Genomic DNA, 22,445 nt, shown 5'->3' on the forward strand with positions numbered 1-22,445 from the left:
TAGCATCTGAGGAAATCATGAAGGCTACTAGTTTTGTATTGAAATTTCTTAGGTAACAGGAAAAGCATTACCCATTTTCTTCAGCACCACGATCTTGTAGGTGAAAGGTGTTTAAACTGGTCTCCTACATTTTAAATTAATCAGATGATATCTTTTAATGGTTGTATAATACTAATTTGTGGCACCGTGTCAAAGCAAGGACTTATTTGCGGCTACCATCAAACTGATCTTTGTGAAGATTCACTCTTTCCTTAATCTTTTCTAAAATATCTATTTCTTAACTTAAAATGTAGTTGGACTATCGACAACGTATAATGCTGCTTCTTTTTACAATATGACAAAAGTTCTCCCAAGAAATGTTGAAAGGCTCAAAGGTGTTCTAGAAACCTGGAGACTGATTTCTAAATGCCACCCTGGAGTTGCATTTACTTCTTTTGCTGGCAATTATGTCATTAATGAATTCTCAATTTTTCTTTAATTAGGTGTTGTTCAAGTTCAGCAAAAGGTATTGGGTATCATTCCATCAACTACAGGTGCAAGTCAAACATTTACTTCATTCCAGCCAAGGACAGCGACTGTAACCATTAGGCCAAATACCACAGGGACGTTAGGAACAACAAGCACTTCACAAGTAAGATGTTTTTCTGATTATTTAATGCAAAAAAATGTGATTGCATGTATTTTAAGTTATTGGCAGATATTAAAAGTTCTGTCTAGTCACTTTTCAATGTTTTTGGTTCATCTCAGCAGTAGTGTTTATGGATCCTTTATTCCAAGGAGGTACAACAATTCTCTCCAATTGGAAAAATTAATAGTTTAGAGCTTGGTGAGCCTTACCAGTGTGGGCATAGATTAAAAAATATTGGATCTGCTTGCATCTTGTAATTTCTTATATATTAAAAAACAAACAAAAGAAAAAACAAACAAACAAAAAACCCACAAAAAAACCCAAAACAAAACCAAAAACAACCACAAAAAACAAAACCCACCAAACTTCAGGGCATATCCCAGTGGCTTTTTTCACAAGTTTCATATGCTCTCCATTTTGGTGTGTGTAGGTAGTGCAAGGGACACCACTCCGCCCTGGTATGACAGTAATACGGACACCACTTCAGCAGTCAACGCTTGGAAAGACCATCATTCGAACACCTCTAGTGGTGCAACAAGGTATTCTTCCAGCCAGTAGGTTCATTTTAATATTTAAATTTCCAGTGTGAAATCCATGGTTTGTTTCTTCATAAATACTTCCTGTATCATATGTCCCAATGCAAAAATACCTCATTTTGCTGCTTGACTTCTAACAAGTGCCTCTTCTGGCTTTTGAATGTGTCAGTTGCAGGCTTTGTCAGTGGTGTTCGTCATTGACACTGGGAAATCTATTACTTATTTTTAGGTCCACTCTTTTGAAAACAAAAAAGTTCAGAATAATTGTGCATTGAGAAAGCTTTTTTTTTTTTTTTTTAAAGACAAGCTAAGTGTTTGAAGTACTCCATAAGCATGTGAAATGAATTAAAATAGAAAACATTTTTCAGGCATTTTTCAGTCAACCACATAGACAACTGGTTTGTAAAGAAAATTTATGTGCAAACTGCAATGTTTGCTTCACTTGTCTGATTATACACTATTGCAAGTTGTTGTGACTCGGAGGCTTGCTGTGCTAATAGTTAAAATGTTGGAAATGTGTTTCTTATCACAAATTATTCTCTTACAGGTCAGACACAGCAAGTGGTGACTCAAATAATCAGGGGTCAGCCTGTCTCAACAGCAGTTTCTAGTACCAGCACAGCTTCTTCCAGTGCTGGACAGAAGACCGTCACAAGTCCTGGAACACCACCTCAGCAAATACAGCCACAAACCACGTCGCAGCCCCCTCGCCCTCAGCAGGGACAAGTGAAGCTTACTATGGCCCAACTCACACAACTAACACAAGGACAGGTAAAATACTTTACAGTCTCTAGGCATGAAAATGTGCTAGTACTTATGATACATCTTATCAAGCCTTTGGATTTCAGCAGTGTGGTGTATCTGCTCATAAACTTATGTTTCAGCCTTCATTTAGGATGACCGATAGCATAATTACAGAGTGAAAGAAGCTTAAATAGTATATGTAAAGTTTTAAATACCTGTTTCTATTGTATTCCCCAGTAATATAACTAGCATCAGGACAGTTTAGCAGTATGGAAAAAAGTCTTTGCCTTAATAGCAGTAAGGAGCATAATTATTTTGTATGGCCTGTTTTGTAGACCTTCAGAACGTAATGTTCATTCCTTGTCTTTTGATTTCGTGTGAAGATTTAGTTTTCATTCATGTTATCCAGAGTCTCAGAGGAAAAATTACAGTATCTGGAACTGGAGGAGGAAAAAGTTCTTACAGCTTCTGCTCAGATCATGAAGGTCTGTGGGCAAAAAGTAAATTTAGAGTCAAGCATAGCATAAAAATAGACTTCTGTGAGTTACCACAATACCTGTTCTTCAGACTGTAAATAATATATGTAAATGATTGTAATGTACAGGCTGCTTGTTGCCAGATAAGATTTTTATATGTGGAACAAGACTCAGAGAGTTCATTTCCACACCAAAAGACTCAGAAGGATCTTTGCAGGGACCTTATTCTGTTCTATGGGTTCACAAAATGTGGAGTTCTGCATCTAAGTGTCGGGAAAATAGCCTACCTTCTCCATCACTGAGTTGAGAGTGATGTCATGAGCTGCCTCAGTGTTAGCTTGAGCAACAGGAATTCACAATACGTTACAGACTCAACAGTCAAGTCGTGAAAGCTCACAGTTGGGTAGGATCTGATATGTGGTTAGGAGACGTTTTCAGTTCAGAGGACTTTTACACAAACTGTTGGGATTCTTGAGAAAGTAATTAGTAGTATGTCTGAAGTTATCCATGCTCTGTATTGCTTGTAAATTCTAGGAACAAAGATGTTCCATTGTAGCTGCTTTCTGGCTAGAGTTCTTGTCAATATTTGGATGAAAATATGTGGAACTAACTCCAACCCAGTAATCTGTTGATGACAGAGTTGTTGAAAGAGTATTTTAGTATTTCATGATCTCAGATGCTAGGTTTGAGTTTTAGGAATATGGTATGTGGTAAAAGAATTCTGAAATCCAAACCCTTAATTTTTCTGATTTTCAGCAAAGTCTGTCTAAGAAATATATCACTAATACATCAATATTAACTTTTTTTCTTCTTTTTAGGGTGGCAGTCAAGGATTAACTGTGGTAATTCAGGGACAAGGTCAAACTACTGGTCAATTACAATTAATCCCTCAGGGTGTGACTGTAATACCTGGTCCAGGACAACAGCTTATGCAAGCAGCTATGCCAAATGGTACAATTCAGAGATTTCTTTTCACCCCGCTCCCAGCAGCTGCTACTACAGCTAGCACAACTACAACAACAGTTTCTACTTCAACCTCGGGTAAGCGTTGTTCCGTTCAGCAGAAAAAAAGCCTCCATTTCAGTTGCATGGGAGGTTCTTATGCAGTTGGAGATGGTCTGTCATTACAGTAAATTTGTTGGTAGTGTATTATAAGCTTAGAAATCTCTTTGAATTTCTGCATAGAGCTTTATGATAGTTCTAAAAGGTTCAAATTAGTAAGGCTCATAGGTGTGCCATTTGAAATGAATGGAATACTTGTTTTTATCCTTCACAGCTACAGGGGAACAGAAGCAAGCTCTACAGGCACAGCCAACATCAGTGCTGCCACCAGTTCAGCCACAGCCTCAGAGTCAGCAGCAAGCCCAGCCTCAAGTGCAGAATCAGAGTACCCAGCCTGTGCCGCTGGCCCAGCCGCAGGCACCTCAGCCAGCGCTTCAGCCTGAAACTCAGACCCAGCCTGAATCTCAGACTCCAGCATCTGCGGACTCTCCAGTCACACCTGAACCACAATCGTCTAAATCTCCAGTTCAGTCTCCAGCGCAGACCCAGGCTCAAGGGCAATCTCCAGTGCAAGTCCAGAGTCAGCCGCAGACTGCAGTCCTTCCACAAGGCCAGTCCCAAGTCCAGCCTCAGCAACCAGCTCAGGTGCAGACTACAACCCAACAACAGATTCAGATGCAGCCCCATGCTCCCATACAAATTCAAGCTCAGCTGCAGCAATCACAACCTCAGGTTCAGACTTCGGTCTCAACCCTTCCAACTACTCAAAGTTTAAATCAGGTTCCTGTGCAATCCCCAACTCGTCCTCAGCTGCAACTTCAGCAGCCTCCAACAAAAGTTATTACAGTGCCTCAGCTTCAGCAACAAGTCCAAGTTCTCTCTCAGCTTCAGTCACATGTTGTGGCTCAGATACAAGCCCAACAAGGCAGTGTGCCCCAGCAGATCAAGCTTCAGTTACCTATTCAGATTCAACAAACTAGCCCAGTACAGGCTCACCAGATTCAGAATGTGGTAACAGTTCAAGCAGCTAGTGTTCAGGAGCAGCTGCAGAGAGTTCAGCAGCTCAGGGAGCAGCAACAGAAGAAAAAGCAGCAACAGATAGAAATTAAACGTGAGCACACCCTTCAGGCTTCTAATCAAAGTGACATTATCCAGAAACAGGTAAAGTTAAAAGAAGGAAATTAAAACTTAATTAATGAAACAAATCTCATTTTAAATGCCTGTTCTTGTTAACCATGTTAATACATTTGATAGGCAGTTAATTTGATTCTTTCAAAGTTAGTGCACGATTGCTTTTGGCAATTTAATTAAATATTCTAAGTTAATTCAGCACATCAAGTCAATTGTACCATGTTTGCAGTCTTCTGGCACCTTGATTCAACTTACCACTAGCTGCTGGGACAATATATCTTTATTCTCAGTTCAGGAAAGATAGGTTATAGCTAGGAGAGCTGATGTTCAGAACACATGTATAGTACTTTCATTGCCTGCTGTAGGAAACTGAGGTTTCAAAGAGGTATCTGAAATGTAATGCTGTTGGATGGCTGCAGGGCTTAAAAAAAATACATATATATATATATATATAAAAAATAGACTCTTATCTTTTTCTTAAAATAAAACAACCAGTCACTGAAGAAATACTGTCAATTTACATTTAGTCCCTAGATTTAAGCAAAATATCCTACTCTGTGTGAGTGGTGGAGGTGGTGTTCATTTTCAATATAATTTTCAATTTTCAAATAATTGCTTTAAACAAGCATTGCCCCCCTGAAAATCAGTTTTATTTTGTCACTTACTGAAATAAATAACGCTTTAACTTTTTCTTTAACTTAGGAAATGTCCTGGTTCTCCCAGTAATATTATGAAATGCTGGCTAAAGTTTTCATATTTTATTTTGGATTCTGTATCACCCTGCAGGTGGTTATGAAACAAAATGCTGTCATAGAACACTTGAAACAGAAGAAGACACTGACTCCAGCTGAGAGGGAAGAAAATCAGAGGTGAATATGCATCATAGTGCATCTTTAGATGTGAAAGTTTTACATTGTAACATCTTTTAATGGTGGTATAATAAAACACTGGTTTGTAAAAACCTGCATAAAGAAATTTTTCTGTTTTAAAATTGGCTAAAGTAACACTCAAAAGTAACTTTCATAATGATGTTCTTAACTTTAAGTAATTAAATCCTGTAGATTATCAATTTTTTTTTGTTGTTATATGTTTTTAAAGTGAAATGTTGTATTGCATGTGTTTGGAGCTGGCTATGTTTTTTAAGTTCAATGTAAAAACCATCCTTAAAGGAGCACAGAATGGAGAATTAATGCTTTTGTTGCAGAAAAGCCTGGGGTTTGTGCTTTATCATGGCAGTTTATTTCCACTCTTGTCCACTGTACATCCCACTTTACAGATGGAATTGAAGAGTTGGAAAATAGTGCTATTGGACGAACTCAATTTTATGCTTGAAGCTGCTAAACACAAATTCTGAGCGTTTGTCATTTGTTTTGGGGTTATTTTGACTCCTTTTCACTCGTGCAGTTGCTTCAGTTGGATAATCAGAAGTGTGTGTTGTCAGGTAGTAAGAAAAAGAACAGTGTTATTCATAAATTTTGATCATCAAATCAGAGTACAAGCTTAGTTGATTACAACAGTATCACTAGGTGCTACTCACTTAACGTTCACAGTTGCATAAAGAATAAGATGTATTGTCATACACTCTTCATTTAATGGAGTCAGATGGCCAAATTGGTATTTAGACTGACAGAAGCTCAATTAAAAAAAAAAAAAAAAAAAAAAAGAGTTCTAACTAGCTTGGTTCTTGGTACAGCTGTCTCTTCCCTTCTCAACGATTTTTTTTTTCTTCTCCAAAAACATAGTTTAGGTATCTTACGTGGTGAAAAAGCAGGCTAAAAAAAGTAGATATAGTGCAGGTAAGAAGAGCAAAGTAAACAAAATGTATGACCCTGGAAATCAGCTAGCATATTACATATGTCATCAAAATGCAGATGTGTATCAAAAGACAGTATGTCTGAGCCTAAGACTACACAGTTAGCAGCAGCTACTTGTCCCAGCCATTGCTATTTTGTTGTTTGCTTTCAGCTCCTATGTCAATGGGAGTTATTTTTCATGGTCACTTTGGCAACAAGAAGCATTTCGTTTTCTAGTGGGTTTGAAATAGAATGGGAACGGGAAAAGTAAATTCAGAAGAACCAAAATACATTCATTTTCTAGCTGAAATACAAAGCAAAATAAATGAAAATTGCAGAACAAGTGAGCAGGAAAAGAGATTTATAGTTGAGTGTACAACGAGCAGATGAAAAATTAATCCTGAGTTGTCATTAGTGAAGAAACTGGGAACTGTTTTATAGTGAATTCTATGCACTGAAAAATATTTGTCAGTCCATATGCCAAAACACAAAAGCTTAGTAATATTTGGTGGTCACTGGAGGGTGGAAATATATGTTTTAGAAGAAGTTGCAGGCTCCCAACTTGCTTTCATCCTACATCAGAATAAACAAAATCCACCTCTTTCAAACGTGTTTATGGAAACTGAATTGAGTGAAAATATCTCTCATCGTACTAAAGCCTAAGCTTTGTTAGGAGTTTTATAGGGGAAGGGGAAGAATGGTTAGTACTCAGATCAGTTAAATGAAATTGGGACTGGCCCTCTTGAGCCTAACTAGGGACTTGATCTCTCCCCGTGGTGGTGTAGTAAATAAGTATGAGTGGGAGCAACGTGTGTTACTAAATTTACTTTGTACCTCTTGTGAAGTGTAATAATCTAGCTTGCAACTTGCAGAGACTGGAGAATTAAATGATTCTGCAGTCTCACCTGGGGATAAATAGGCAGCTCAGCACAATGTACTTTTTCTTTATTTCTTCCCCAGAATGATTGTGTGCAACCAAGTGATGAAATATATTCTGGATAAGATAGACAAAGAAGAAAAACAGGCAGCTAAGAAACGAAAACGCGAAGAGAGTGTGGAACAGAAGCGTAGTAAACAGAATGCTACTAAGCTCTCAGCTCTGCTTTTCAAGCATAAAGAACAGCTGAAAGCTGAAATATTGAAAAAAAGAGCACTTCTGGACAAAGATCTACAAATTGAAGTGCAGGTAAGGACAGTTATTCTCAAAGACTAATTTGGTTTTAAGCTGGGGAGAGAACATTTCCATGTTAATCTTTAATTTATCTCTTTGCTCAGTGAGATTGTAAGGAAACATACAGGAAGAAGTTCTGGCTGTGGATGCATGGGTCTCTGCGAAGCTAGTATATGTCCTTTTTATGCTGCTTGTTTTTCATCTGAAGTGAAATTCCCTTGTTTCCTGAAACAGCTTCTGATAAATTACAGCCAATGGGTCATAGTAGGCCAAGAGTGTTATCCCTTAAGGTCATATGAACTGTACATTAAGCACGTTTTAAAATTTGCATATTTAAATGGATTTAATCATTTTCTTTTGGTTAAGCATGGGGATTTATGTCTAGATTTTAATCCTGTCCTGGAATAATCATATGAAGTGCCTCCCTCTCTATTTATTCATTTAATATACTTCAGGAGGAGCTAAAGAAAGACTTGACTAAAATTAAGAGAGAAAAAGAAAAAGCCCAGGCAGCTGCTGCAGCAGCTGCAGCTGCTGCGGCCGCAGCCGCAGCCGCTGCACCACCGCCACCACCACCGCCACTGCCATCACCACCACCACAGCAACATGCAGCCAGCGTCACCTCCTCCTCCTCCACCACAGTCCCAATGCCAGTATCCTCCCAGAAGAGAAAGCGAGATGAGGAGAAAGATTCGTCAGCTTCCAAGTCCAAGAAAAAGAAAATGATTTCTACTACCTCAAAGGAAACAAAGAAGGACACAAAGCTTTACTGCATCTGTAAAACGCCTTATGATGAGTCTAAGTGAGTAGTGAATGCCATAGCCTTTTACTGTGTATTCTTAGCTTTAGGTGTAGTATTTAGCTGTTAGTGCAAGGTAGTTCTAGAATTGGAGGTAGACTATCAGGTGTTACTCCAGTGATCACTGAGGTATAAAGAATAAAGTCTCTGTTTTCCACTAGCAGTTACAAAACTATTAACATACTTGATTTATACTATTAATATACGTGGTATATATTTTTACTTGTTTGCATGTTTCCATTGTATGACCTTTCTGTCTCACATGCACATACTCTTTTTTTCTTTTTTTCCTCCGCTCTGTTGTTCTTTCTTTTGCCGTTTTGCCTCTGCCTCGGAAGCAAGTGACAACTTCGTTTGAGCAATTTCTTGTGAACAAGTAGCTGATGTTCTTTAGAAATAGCTTTGGTACCGTCTTCCAATAAATGACTTTTTTTTGTGAGTCAATAGCCAGTAAAGGGGGTTCCAGGTTTCTGGACTGCAGTTCACTTTGGACAATGTTTCAGGTAGAAATGGTTTCCATGTGTTACACTTTACATCCCAGGGTTGCTAAAAAATGAATATGTAAGCATTTGACAAAGTGAAAACTGCAGTTCTCTGTAGTTTGATTCTGACTGTGAATGAGGTAAAATATTTACGCTATGTACAAAGTTTGTGAAGAAACTTAGTAAGTGGTGGAGTGGAAGATTGAGTGGATTGCAGGGGGATAGTGTTACTGTTCCTGCTTAAGCTAGAAGTGACTAACATCAGTAGTTAGTAATGGTTAACATCTGAGAGCTGTGTAGAGATGTATGCAAAATAAATTTGACTTCAGACCAATTCCAAGTGAGTATGTATCTGCTCAACAAGTGACAATACCAAACAGTATTAATTGGTACCATTTGGTGATGGTTTAAATGCTGGTAACAGAAAGAAACCATAGAACTGGAATAGTGCTTTCACTCCAGTAATGGTTCTTCATTCCAAATTTCAGGACAGGACTAGAGGATCTCCTGAGGTTCCTTATAGCTTTTTTTTTTTTTTTTTTTTTTTTTTAAGTGAAGTTGAGGTCTTTGGGGCTTTTTCACCTTGGCTGTCCAGTAGTTGTGACCATTACACCATTGTATCAGTGTGGGAAATTGGACTGTTCTCTGTGCTGCCATCGCTGTAGAAATAGCAGACTTCTGATGCCCTGGTTGTTAATTCACTGTTACTTCTCAGAGATGTCGCCTATCTCACTTAAAGAACATTGTGTTAGGCTTTGTCATCCAGTAAACTTAGGAGGATACCCTGTTCTTGTTTTGTTGTGAGACCAAGCAAAGGCCTGTGTATTACTGCTTCTGTTGTTAGTAAGACAGTTTAAAACTGTCGCAAAAATAAGATGAGATGAACAAGTTCTGTGAGCAGAAGGATTTGCTTGTCAGACTAACTCTTTCTGTTGACTCCAGTGGGCATCTGAGTAAGCCGATCAAAAATGTGGTCATAGAGTGAGTTTTGGTAGCCTGAGTCGAGAACTGTGCTTAAATGCACAGAGTAAAACTTCAAGAAAATGAAATGTTAATAACTTAGTAGTATCCTTAGCAATATGGTGCAGTTCTGCTGCTGTGGTTTTTGTGAATTCTAAATTTTATGTTCTTACAAATGACTGTACTGTTTAACTACGTTATCCTTTCACTATTTGGAAAGGGATTAGTCAAGTTTTAAAACAGTTTTCTGGTAAACATTTTCTTTATTTTCATATATACGCATCAGATACTCCTCTGTGCTGGTGTCTCTTTTCTACTTCAGAAAAGATAGACGTGCTGCTTGAAAAGCTAATTTGTGGTATATTATGAATACCCTATGCATTTTTTAGCATGTAGTAAATCCTCAAAAGTCATTCTGTGTTGTTTATTTTATTGCAAATCTCTTATGTTTAGTTCTCATTTGTGATATTCCAGGGTTGTAGGGATTTGCTTATATTGTTTTCGAGGATGGTCAGTAAGGGTATCCTTCTAAGATTCCTACTTAGATTGCAACTTATTTGTTAAAGCATAATGTGACGCCTGTTCTGTATTCTAGTGGCAAGGTTTAGCATCTACACCTAGGCATAAATGGGCTTCCAGATTACCAGGAGCAGACAGACACAGTCCCGCTTGGGGAGAGGACACAGGCCAAAGCGTTGTTGATAGTTGTCAGGAGGAGCTATCCATCTATCCATTCTTTATGGAAGGTTGGGCTGTGTGGTTTGTTTTGGTTTGGGTTTTTGGGGTTTTTTTTAGCATTTGTCTGACTGAAAATTAAGCAGAAAGGCAGAATCTGAGTATCTGGGACGTATGCAGAGGCCCAAGAAATTAGAGATGCTTGTTTTGTGGAGCATGTGCTAGCTACTGTCCTGTTGCTAGTGTGTGGTGTCCAGTGGTGGTGCTTGCAGCCTGACAGACCAGGGTGGCAGGAATTCCTACAGCAGCACCTGGCAGGGGGTCTCCAAAATCTAGGAAGATGGAGGTTCTGAGTCAGCTTGCTTTTGCTTAGGCAGAGAGAATGGATGTGTAACTTTGCCCATCTGGTTGATTGTCACTAGTCATAGGTGTGTTTTGAGGTATCCATACACAAAATGTCAAACATCCTTGCATAATATTTTACAGTTTTGTCACATCATTCTGTGCAAGGTCCCATTCACATGATTCTGTACCTGGTTCCCTTCACTTTGTGTCATACCATATCTGGTTCCGTCACATAGCCGTGTCTGAGAGTAGACATTATAGAGTCTGAAGAATGGTCCACATTCCAATTCGTTGTAATTTTGAGTAGTTTAATATCTGTTTTTCAGTGCGCCCCCCCCCAAAGAATTAAAATTATGACAACCATGTCCTGACCCCATTTTCTTTCGTATCATGTTATACCAATATGTATTCTACACATGGCTGGTATGCATGTTCTTCGTAGTATACTTGTAACTCCTAGTTGGTGTTTGCGCTTTGCTTTTGTTTTTTAAATTAACTGAGACCTACATTTTCAAATCTTAAGGAAATGTTTCAGTGGCTTTTGAGCTACGGTTTTGAAAATGTAAATCTTTTTCTTTGGCCTTGTCTTTTTGTGCCTTTTACAGTTTTTCACACACACATTGGAGACGTAGATTTTTAGCCCAGTTTTGTCGAAGTCTGGTTACATATTGATGTGCATTTTAATGAACTGTCAATTTAAAATTGACCCAAGTGACCTTACTGACAGTATAGCTGCAGCATGAGATGTTAGTGCGTAAGGATAGCATGCTAGGAAGCAGGGAAACCGAGACAGAAAATCGAAGAAAGTAAGGCAGCAAGAAAGTGCATCAGAGAGAAATGCAGGGAAAAGTGCCATGCCATTTGAAATGACAATTACATTGTCATTTTCATTGTGAATACTTTTAGGTTCTATATTGGCTGTGATCTTTGTACTAACTGGTATCATGGAGAATGTGTTGGCATCACAGAAAAGGAGGCTAAGAAAATGGATGTGTACATCTGTAATGATTGTAAACGGGCACAAGAGGGCAGCAGTGAGGAATTGTACTGTATCTGCAGAACACCTTATGATGAGTCACAGTGAGTTCTGATAAGAACCTCTTATTTAATGTTTAGGTAGCAAACTGCTCTGACTGTGGTTACCTGTTCCTTACAAAGCAAAAAGAAGTTATTCTGCATATGTTGTATTCATTTGTAATACAAATTGCTTTTCAGTAATTATCTTCCTCTCAAAAATGTTTCTATACGGTAAATGTTTAGGAAAAGTAAAGTTTTCAGGGTGATCAAAATGTGTTGGGTTTTGGTTTTGTTTTTTTTTTTTAAAAAAGTACTTTAAATTGGGATTGGTTTGTTGTTTTTCTTTTTTTCTTTTTTTTAATAAGGGATGGTTAGAAAGGTTAAAAGACAAATGTAGTATTTAGTGGATTTTTTTGTGCTTTAATTTGATCTGGATAGAAAGCATAATTTTAGTATGGGGGTATACGGTTGGTTTCTTTTACCGTAAGGCTTTGTGTCATAGCATACCCCTTCTGTATACAACTACAAGACTGAAGCTTCCATATGAAAAATGTTTGTACGGAGTGAAACAAGAGCCCTAGTTGTAGTCCAGTTTGTGCAAAAAGTATCTTGAATTGTTTTGGAATACTGGTTGGGTGAGACTTCTGGCATTACACTGTTCCTTTCAACTCTAAAGCAGAGGAATGATTTTTGAAATCTTGATTGCTTGAGGGTGCCTAGTATAAAATTTAGGAACTAATTTTGAAATGGTTCGTAATTTAGCCTGTTTGTAAATACAAAAGCAGTTTGAATAGCGTAATTAGAATTTTTCAGTCTGAAATATCACGTTACACTGTTGTATTTAATCATGCCAAGTATCTGCTTATGTGCAGGGGATTGCAGGTTTATGTATTTAAAAGTAACTTTCAAATTAAATAGATCAAGTCACTAACATTTTTTTGGATCTTGCAGATTTTACATTGGCTGCGATCGATGTCAGAACTGGTATCATGGGCGCTGTGTTGGCATTTTACAAAGTGAGGCAGATCTCATTGATGAATATGTGTGTCCACAATGTCAGTCCACAGAAGATGCCATGACTGTACTCAGTCCACTAACTGATAAAGATTATGAAGGCTTAAGAAGAGTACTACGTTCCTTACAGGTGAGAATAAGGATTGCAGCAAAGTGGAGCGCTTTATAGGGCATATCTAGTGAGTCTTGGAGTAGGTTTTGATTTCTCTTCTAGTAGTTTTGAGACTTTGCAAAAAGGAGATAGCAAAGCTTTTTTTTGTGAGCAGTGCCACTGCGTCAGCTGCAAACTTGATTGGCATTATTGTACTAAGGAATATTTACAATAATTTGTATATCACTGCTTCTGAGTTACTGAAACTAAACAATCTCTTCAGCGGAAGGCTTTTAAAGGAAGCAGGTTTACTTAGAATACCAAAAGGCCGAGTGGTAGCCTAACTGCAGAGGATGCAGACGGTGCAGTGTTCTGTTCTCAGATTAGTTTTCTATGATTTCTGATCTACACTTCTGTACTTCAGTCTCGGAGTTATTAGATTTCAATAGTGTTCTCACAGAAAGCTGTTATCGGCATGTAAATTATGGCATCCTGATAATAAGAATTACCTCACTGTCTGGTACAGTATATTTCTGGTTTATCTGTCACTCCCAAATATGCCACTTCTGCTACAACTATGAAGAGTTTTTAAGAATTTTGGTAAAATAATTGTGTGGTAACAAATCCTCAAAGAGTAATATTTTGCATTGTCCTACATTTTGCAGACATTTATGAAAACAAATTAATTTTAGAGTACTTGAAAGTGAAAACAGTGGCCGATTTCTAGATGTGAAATGCCAAGCACGCTCAGTAAATTCATTACATACTTTTCTGTGCAGCCCGTTTAGCACCGTATCCTGTTAGGTCTGAATTTCACATTGTTTCCTGTTTTGAAGACCACCTACTGGGTCACTGACATTGAGCTTTAAAACTTTAGCCAGTCATCAGATGAGAACTAGTTACCTTTTCATATAATGCTGCACTTCTTCCTTAAATTCAACTCTAGACCCCAACAGATAAAAGTATAATGAAAATATTTAGCTAGTAAGTCGTGCTAATTTAACTTAATTGTTTTTGTAATTATATCTTGCTTTCCTGACAGGCTCACAAGATGGCATGGCCATTCCTAGAACCAGTAGATCCCAATGATGCACCAGATTATTATGGTGTTATTAAAGAACCAATGGGTAAGTGTTTCTGAGCAATAGCGTGAGCGAGTAGATTTGGGTTTTCTGAATATCAAATTAACTACCTGCTGACCATTTCCATCCGGGGATCTTAAAGATATGTTTTGCAGCATACACAGTTTTTGCAGTTAGGCAGACAAAACAACGTGATTTCTCATTGATATATTTGGAAGTTCATGGAGGTTATATATATATCTGCTTCTAAGCTGACTCCTTAGCCGTAAATACTGTCAGTCTAACGTATAAAATGTGAAATTCGGTGCAGCAGTAGGATAGAGTTCTTGGGTTTAAATTACTTTATTTCAAGAGGACAATTCTGCTATGTTTTGCATTGCTCGGGTTTTTTCTGTCTTTGTGCATCAGTTCCTCCTACAAAGCGTGGAGTATGTACTCGAGAGTTTGAGGAGGAAGTGGTGCTAATACAGTTAAATGTGACATGCAATTAAGATGGAGTTTAAAGTTCTCTTCATCTGACTTGCTAGTATACCAGATTTTGTATTATATGTAATTTGTTTTTAAAGCTGTGGGAACAAGACTTGTTTCAAATGTTGTGTATGTGGGAGAAGGTGGAAGAGGAGATGCTGCAACTTTACAGTGTTTTACTCTGATCTTACTCGACCTTACCAGTTAGGTAGGAATAAGCTAGATAAACACTTGAATGTGAAACCTCTTGGGAAAATCTACCTCCTGCCAGAAACGGTGTTGCTAAATGTTATTCCTTTCCTTCCAGTTATTGACCAATACCTTTTCCTATGTCTAAATGAGAGCTGGTGTATTATTTGAGCTTTCCCACCTACTCCTTACTGATCCTGGAAACAGGAAAGTTAAATTTAGTATCTTGGCAAAATTGTAGTATGTTGACTGAAAATAATATTTTGCTTAGCAATTGTGTCCTTTTCTGTTCCAAAGTTTTGTATTGTGCCGTTATGAAAATGCTAAACAACTCCTATTCCATAATTGATGGGTTAGGTTAAAGTTTATAAGGAAAGCTCAAATAATAATATAATTAAGCATATGAAGATTGAATGAAGTAAACAAAAGTGCATTTAGCCCTTTCTGACTTAACTAGCAGGAAAATATACGTGTAAGTACACAATAGGTGTAAAATACACTAGGTGATCCAGCCCCATCTACGTTTGTTTTCACACATCCTGGCGCTACTGGCATTTCAAGATAAGCACTTTAAGGGCATTTTGCAAGGGCAGGTCATCATTTTTCCAGCTGAAAGTGCCACTAATCATTTAGCGATATTTATAATTGGCAGTTCTCATTCCTCTCCCTCTTTTTAATTTATATTTGCATTAAAATAGGACAACTACTGCTCTACTTCACCATTCCGGTCTCATTGACGTGTCTAGTCAGTAAGAATGAGAGCACTAGCATTTTGCATGATCCTGCACTTGAATTTCTTTCATCTGTGCCATGTGGCAATGTGCATATGCCCGTGAAAATTGATAATTCATTCAAAGCAAGTCATGAATTCAAATAAAAAATAATCAGAAGGTTTAGGTAGCTGTTCCATGTACACATATGACTCCTGGTCTCAGGGAGGGCTGTAAAGAAAATAAAGTACAAGTAACTGAATCCAGATTGTCTGACACTTTTTTTCCTTAATTTCTTCAGAAAAAAGCAAATAAGTTCCTGCAAAGACACAAGTTTTCCAGGGTCATTTTGATACTTGCATTTTAATTTAGCTGCGCACAACATACTTAGGCATACGTGTTTATTCTGAAGGAGACCTACTGGTGTCACCACCTCACAACCAGCGTTCCTGGAAAAGCAACTACCCTAGATAGGCTTTGTTTCCCACATCTGACAATGTGAACTTCTGCTGAGGATGAAAATGTCTCATTTTAATAATCTTTGGTTTCTTTAAAGACCTTGCCACCATGGAAGAAAGAATACTGAAACGTTACTACAAAAAGGTCACGGAGTTTGTGGCAGATATGACCAAAATTTTTGATAACTGTCGTTACTACAATCCAAGTGACTCCCCTTTTTACCAATGTGCAGAAGTTCTTGAATCATTCTTTGTACAGAAACTAAAAGGATTTAAGGCAAGCAGGTAAGCTAAAGTGTTCCTCATCATAGATGTTCTGTTGTCCCCTAAAATCTCCTTAATGCTTTTATAAGCTTACCTTGCATTCTATACAGGGATTTGCCTCTCCATGCACTTTCCTGGACAACTGCTTTCCTTAAAAGGGGAGAAAACCTGTTGTATAATAGCCAGCTACCATTTGCTGTCAAAATTAAGGCTTAACTATGATTTTGTAATGTTTGTTCAAAATAAGTTGTTAGATGCCAATTTGGGCAGTATCATAAATGTAGAAAATTTGAATGACGCTTGAAGTCATTGCTGCAGAAAAGTTCTTGAGAATCATTTCTGATCAGGACAGATACTGTGTTGTTCTGACTTCTGCTAATGTGCTACTGCACCATAAATACTTTCCAGATGCTAGAAAGGGACAATCCTTCCATCAAGCTTAGAATCCAGTGAAAGAAATTAAAATACTTTAGTTTTTACTACCTTCTCCCATCTTTTTATAACTTAACATATTTGAAACAGAGGGAAAAAGTAAGGTTTAAAGTAGGACATGGAAAACTAAACACAATTCAAAATTTACTATTTAAAATTAAACTTCCTTTTTTAACGTTTTTCTGTAGAAGGATCGATGTATTTTCCTAACATAGACATCCCTGAAAAAGAACATGCAGCTCTACTACAAATTTTTCTGTTGCGTGCTGATTCCGTCTAGTAGCACGTACACGGGAGTTGTATGGCACTAGGCAAAGTATCATGCGGTGTTTCCTACAGCTGTTCCTAAACCCAGCTTACTCAAAACACTAATGGAGAATACGGCTTTCCGTTGTATCGCTGCTGTATTCCAACATAAGCCAACTGTAACTGCGTTACAAACGTTGGATGCCTTTCGGCATTACTCAGAAATGGTGTATGTGTAGTAGTTAGCTTTGTCCATCTGACTGTAACAGTCAAAACTGGAACAGGCTGCTAGTCTTAAGTTATGAATGCAGGATTATATCCGTTTGGAATTAAATAGAAAGCTTCACTTCATATCCATGTTCATGGAGGCTGTCTGATTTTCTGTGTGCAACGAGAGTAAGATTGGTAAGAAGGGATGAGATCAAATGAATTAGTCCAGCATTTTTCTTTCCAGTTTACTACTGGATTAATGATTTTTATCGGGTAGTTTTCAGCTCATGTTTCCGTCATCTCTAGCTGGTTACCCAGCATTCGCTGCTTGCACACTGATTTCATTACTGCATCGTATTTGTTATTGTTTTTCATTTATACCATCCGTGTTCTTTCTTTTCTTGCAGATTGTGATATCTTTAGTCTGAACTTTTTAACTGGAATCAGAACTGGATGTTGGGGTCCCTTTCTTTTATTGTACAATTCGATGACATTAAACTGCCCTAAAAATCCAGATCATTTGTCTAAAAAGTAAATGTTGTTGGGCTTTTGGGTTTTGTCACCGGCAGTCATGCTGGTACACGTAACTGTATTAACAAAAAAAATTGTCCCATTCCTCGAATACTGTACTGAGAAAAATGAAGAATTCATCTTGGAAACCATGTATTTTATTGTTTTATTTTCAGTCACTAATAAAACTGTGAATGTCAAAGAGGAGTTTTGCTGAACTCTGATTAGCAAAAATGCTATTTTAACATGCCTGTTCAGTTTTTTCTATTAAGTTAATCCAAAGACTTCTTGAATAAATTTAAGCAAAGTATACCTTATTATAAAGATTCACAATTAAAAATGTCTTTTTGCTTTCCTTCGATGGACTACTATTATGTAAATATGAGAGTAAAACTGATTGCAGGCATTTTGGAATATTCCAGTGGCACACTGCATTTTACAAGTACTGCAATATTTGTATACTGCCGGAGGAAACGTGCTTAAAATTCAGAGAGAATTATTTTCGGTGTTCTTTTTTCTGAAGGGGGAAAAAAATAAATGGAAGCAACATGGTGGTAATTCCCTCATTGTGATTTACCCTTGGCAACACCTTGCAGCAACTGTGTTCTCCAAAATGAAGGGTGCTTAATTCTTCACTTTCTTCTGTATTCTGCAGGTCCCATAACAACAAACTGCAGTCTACAGCTTCTTAGAGTTCAGCGTGTTATCCTAACACACGAGCAAGAATCTGGTTGTCTGAAAATTTTTAATTAAGAAGCCAGATGTTTTTAGTCAGGTTATCCTGACAAGACTTGATGTAAACTGCGTTTTTATTGGTCACAACAGTCAAATTATATTCTTGGCTTATTTTGTCCAAAGGACAAAGAAATAAAAATCAGCAGCACCACTTTCTTGTCAAGATCAAATTGTTGTACTATTGTGGCAGAAGCAGGAAAACTTTGTTTTGTTGAAGGAGAGAGAGAAAGAGAGCAAGAAAAAAAGATACAGTAAATGGGGTCACGTTTAACTCCATGGAAATGCCACGTCTGTTCTTCAGTGAAGAAGCTGGTTTAAAGTCCACACAGAAAACTTTGACTGTATTTATTTATTGTTGCAAAAAAGACGCTTTTTTATTGCTGCCCTCATTTGTCAGCTAATTATTTTTTCTTATAAAATCCAGCCCCGGTTACATGTAATCCATTCTGTATCTTAACATGATTCCTGTAGGTAAAAGTACAAGAAGACCTCTAGATGTCTTTTCTTTCTATGAAAGGAGCTGCTATGTACACATGTGCACACACACAGAACTGGGAATCAACAATGAGTTTATCATTCATGGTAGATAAAAACAATTAAGCTTGCATAAAATTTGGGCTAAGTGGTCATGGACTACAGACTCTGTTGCCTTGAATATAACAGTACAATTTGTCATTTACTCTGCACCAGACTGAAATGAGTAAAATCTATTTGAAGGTATCTTGTTTGTAAACATTTGTCAGATTCTAATTTTTTTCTTTTGTATTAAAATTCAAAATATGGATGTATATGAAACAAAATAAATGGAGATCATTGTTCTCCCCACAGATGTAGGTGTCTTTGAGTGTGCGCTAATATGTTTGTAACGCTTTGGGGATCTGTTCAGATATTTCAAGTAATGGGGGGGAAGTGGCCAGGGAGATCTGACTGCATTTTGCTCCAAAGGGAGCGTTTACTGCGTTTCATTCTTAAGCAGCTGTTATCCCTTCATAACTTTTCTACAGTGGTGCCAAAATTACTGTAACAGATAACATGGTAGGAAGTATTTTGTGAAATGTCACTGCCCACCGCCGAATTAAGTGATACTTTGCCAGGTACTCTAGGAATGTCAAGTACCACGCGTAACGATAGCTTTGAAGGCGTCCCGGACTGCTTCGCTGTTTCCTGCGCGAGGAGTGCTCCTCTGAGGGATAAACTGAAGTCGCGGGAGGATGCCGGTTGCCGATGACGTTGCTGTTTCTCTCCGATCTATCGCTTTCACGCTGCGTGTATCAATGACTTGCTCCTATTACCTGCCTGTAGTTAATCAGCCATGGTTTGTATGCGGCTCTTCGACCACTGACTAGCTTTTGCACTAATTCACGGTTAACTTCTGTTCTGCAGTGAGCTGGGATTTACCTGATTTATGGATAAGCTCCTTTTGGGTTTAACCTCACACCTTGCTATGCAAGAACCTCTTCTGTTATTTTTCTTAAAATGACGTTGCTACTGACCACACTTTCTTACACTTACAGGCTCAGGTGTACAGGTTCTTCTGGGATAATTTTATCTAATAAAAACCCGTGGTTTTTTGTACATACAAATGTTGTCATTTAACCTATATGTGAAAATTAAAAATAATTGTTCAATGTGAAAACAATAATCCATTAATGCTTCTTAAAGAGTAGCAGCTGCATTTCGGTTATGTTGTCCTTTGACGTTTAAAAAAAAATGCTGCATATTGTATGCATTGTGGTTTTAATGCAAAAAGGAAAAATCTCAACTTTTAACAGCATTTGACCATACCCTGCATCTCATCGAAACTTCACAGTATTTCTGTACTATTTATTCATATATAAATATATATATGACATCATTTAAAACTTTCCTACCTGTAGGCAATAGATTGCTATGTTTTTAACAAATTGTGGGAAACTGAAGAGTACTTTTTTGTACCTTATAGGACACATCATCCTAGACAAATAAAGTAACGTGTTTGACATTGATTTGGTGGTGTTTCTAATGAAACATTTGATAACGTTATCACATACAGGTCTTGGCTTTGCCAGGTTGTATGTAATTGCCAGTGAATCAGGTTGATTAGGGACATAATCCATACATGCAATTTAATCTTGCCGAGAGCCCTTTTTAGTGTTTCCAATCGCCGTTGAGTAGGTTGAGGAACTTTTCTCGATTGATTTGTGGTGATCTCTTATAGTTACATGGTGTTGCTGAAAATACATCGCTCGTAACTAATACCCACCTTCCTTAAAAGCAGGGTAAGTTCATAAGATTTGTGATCTCTGTTCAGTCGTCCTCTTCTTTGTATTTTTATCAATTATTGCAATATTTGTTTCAAAACGGTCATATATTGTAACACGGATTTTGATAATGTGCACTATACCAGCTTGATTTTGTCTCCTCAAAGAAATTTGAAGCGATTATCCTTGGTCTAGATGGAGTTGGTGTAAAAGTTAATGGGGATTTAAAGTGCAATAAAAAGCTGGGCTTTACCCAGAAGCCTTGAGTAAAGCCCTGCAAAGACGGGAAGGCAACAATATTCCTGTACTCCTGGATTTCGGTGTATTGGCTGCAGAATTTTTGTGCTTATCCTGCTGGGGAAAAAAGGATTAACTGCAAGGTTAAAAAAAAATTACCGTGGCAGCTATTGCATGTAAGTGCCCTCTTCTTTTCAGTGTGGTTAATGCTGTGAGGTTTTTGTAATAGCGAGTGCAAGATTGTGGAAATCCACTTGATCTAGGAATTATTTTTTCCTTCGGTACGTTAGTTAGCATGTGAGAAGCCTGGTAAGAAGTAAGAAGAGTAGGTAGGCTCCTGCTCCAGCTGCATTCCAGTTGGGCTGTGAAATAGCGGCTTGTTGCTCCGCTGCTGTGATAACAGTTTAAGGAGCGACCGTCCAGGCAAGAAAGGAAAGGTGAGGGGACGTTGTAACGCCAAAAGAGAACATGGAATAAATTGCTCTTCAGGCTTGCTTCTAGAGCAGTAGCTGTATCGGCGCAGACGTTTTGTGTCGGTTACTCGCGTTTCACTGGGGCTTGGGATGTCATTAGCGCTGTGTGCTATTGTTTCTCTCTTCCGAGAGAGAATCAAAATGAGATACGGCCATGGATATTATTTTTGTACCCACGCTTTGCCTGTTTTAGGTTACGATAATGTCTTGGGGGCAGGGAAGGGTGCTGAATTGCTGCTCTGGGCAAAGGGATGACTGTAGGACTTGCTGGTCAGTCCCTGGACTTCGGTTGAAAATAGAAACAAAGCAACTCGAGAAGCGCACGTAACCCTTCCTCCTGCCTTCCCCTGGCCCCCCAGTCCGCTCCAGTGCTTTGATTCGTTGCCAGGAACAGTCGTTCTGCCAAATCAAAAGCTCCCTCAAAGTCTCTCAGGAAAATTCCATCTATACGTGCTGCGCTCCACGCGAAATCTTTCATGTAACAAAAGTGAGACCGGATATTTTTTAGATAGACACAGGCTGCGAGTAAATTTCTGTCCTATAGTAACAGCTTCTGGGTCCCAAAACGTACGGTGTTTGCTCTCGGGATTCGGCTCCTATTCCGTATCAATGGATGCTTCATACGGTGTGACTTGGCGCCCGCCCGCTGCTCCGTAGCTGTAGTGACGCGAACCCGAGCTGCAGACACGTATGCCGGGTAGAGCGGTGTTACAACTGCCTTCGCTTCAGAACAGAAAATGCTTATAGAGGCCACTGCGTCCTGTTCCAGGTCACATCGTATGTATCACTGTGTATTTTTTTACCTAGACTGCATTTTCCTTTTTTTTAATAGAAATAGATATCTTAAAATCCCCAGCCGGCTCGTCAAACGAGGAGATGCCATAGTTTAATATCGTTACGTGATCTTTTTGGATCTTTCAGAACCCAGGAAACAGTGAACCCGGTACCCAATGAACGTTTTAGTAGCTTCTTTTAAAGACTTAAGATCGGTGAATACTGACTCGTGGAACAGCCAACATTACGATCCCCTTTGCGGAGGTTTCAGAGGTTCTTGCATCCCACCACGCTGCGGGTACTAAAAGATTGTATCTTTGCTTGAAAAAATAACTTTACTGATGTGCAAGTACAAACTTGGTAATATTTCTCATGGGAAAATGATGTTCAGTACAGTTTCAGGACTGAACTTTTAAGGAACCAACGGTGTAACCAGGCATCCCAAATGCGCGTGCAAGTGCATGCTTAGTTTGCATTCCTTGGCATAACTTGTGCCGCTGTTTGTAAGCCTAATTGGGCATTTGTGTTGTGCAGTTACTTGATTTGCTTTCAG

The 22,445-nt window shown here is 38.3% G+C and overlaps 1 protein-coding gene across 11 annotated transcripts in view; it reads left to right on the forward strand.

The window, feature by feature from the left end:
• The window catches only part of BPTF (bromodomain PHD finger transcription factor), a 58,980-nt gene extending 38,970 nt beyond the window's left edge, over positions 1-20,010 (forward strand). For 4 of the 11 annotated variants that reach the window (XM_082326599.1, XM_082326605.1, XM_082326604.1 and 1 more), the window contains exons 20-32: positions 483-631; positions 1,059-1,182; positions 1,712-1,935; positions 3,203-3,425; positions 3,661-4,547; positions 5,304-5,386; positions 7,271-7,496; positions 7,937-8,283; positions 11,649-11,822; positions 12,711-12,903; positions 13,907-13,991; positions 15,870-16,056; positions 18,089-20,010. In XM_082326599.1, the coding sequence (XP_082182725.1) occupies positions 483-631; positions 1,059-1,182; positions 1,712-1,935; positions 3,203-3,425; positions 3,661-4,547; positions 5,304-5,386; positions 7,271-7,496; positions 7,937-8,283; positions 11,649-11,822; positions 12,711-12,903; positions 13,907-13,991; positions 15,870-16,056; positions 18,089-18,125 (2,939 nt within the window). In that variant the 3' untranslated portion in view covers positions 18,126-20,010. The other 7 variants (XM_082326602.1, XM_082326600.1, XM_082326606.1 and 4 more) reach the window with 7 other exon arrangements.
• The last annotated feature ends 2,435 nt before the right edge of the window (positions 20,011-22,445 follow it).

Source organism: Platalea leucorodia (assembly GCF_965183815.1).
Source record: "Platalea leucorodia genome assembly, chromosome: 14".
Taxonomy (NCBI): Eukaryota; Metazoa; Chordata; class Aves; order Pelecaniformes; family Threskiornithidae; genus Platalea; species Platalea leucorodia.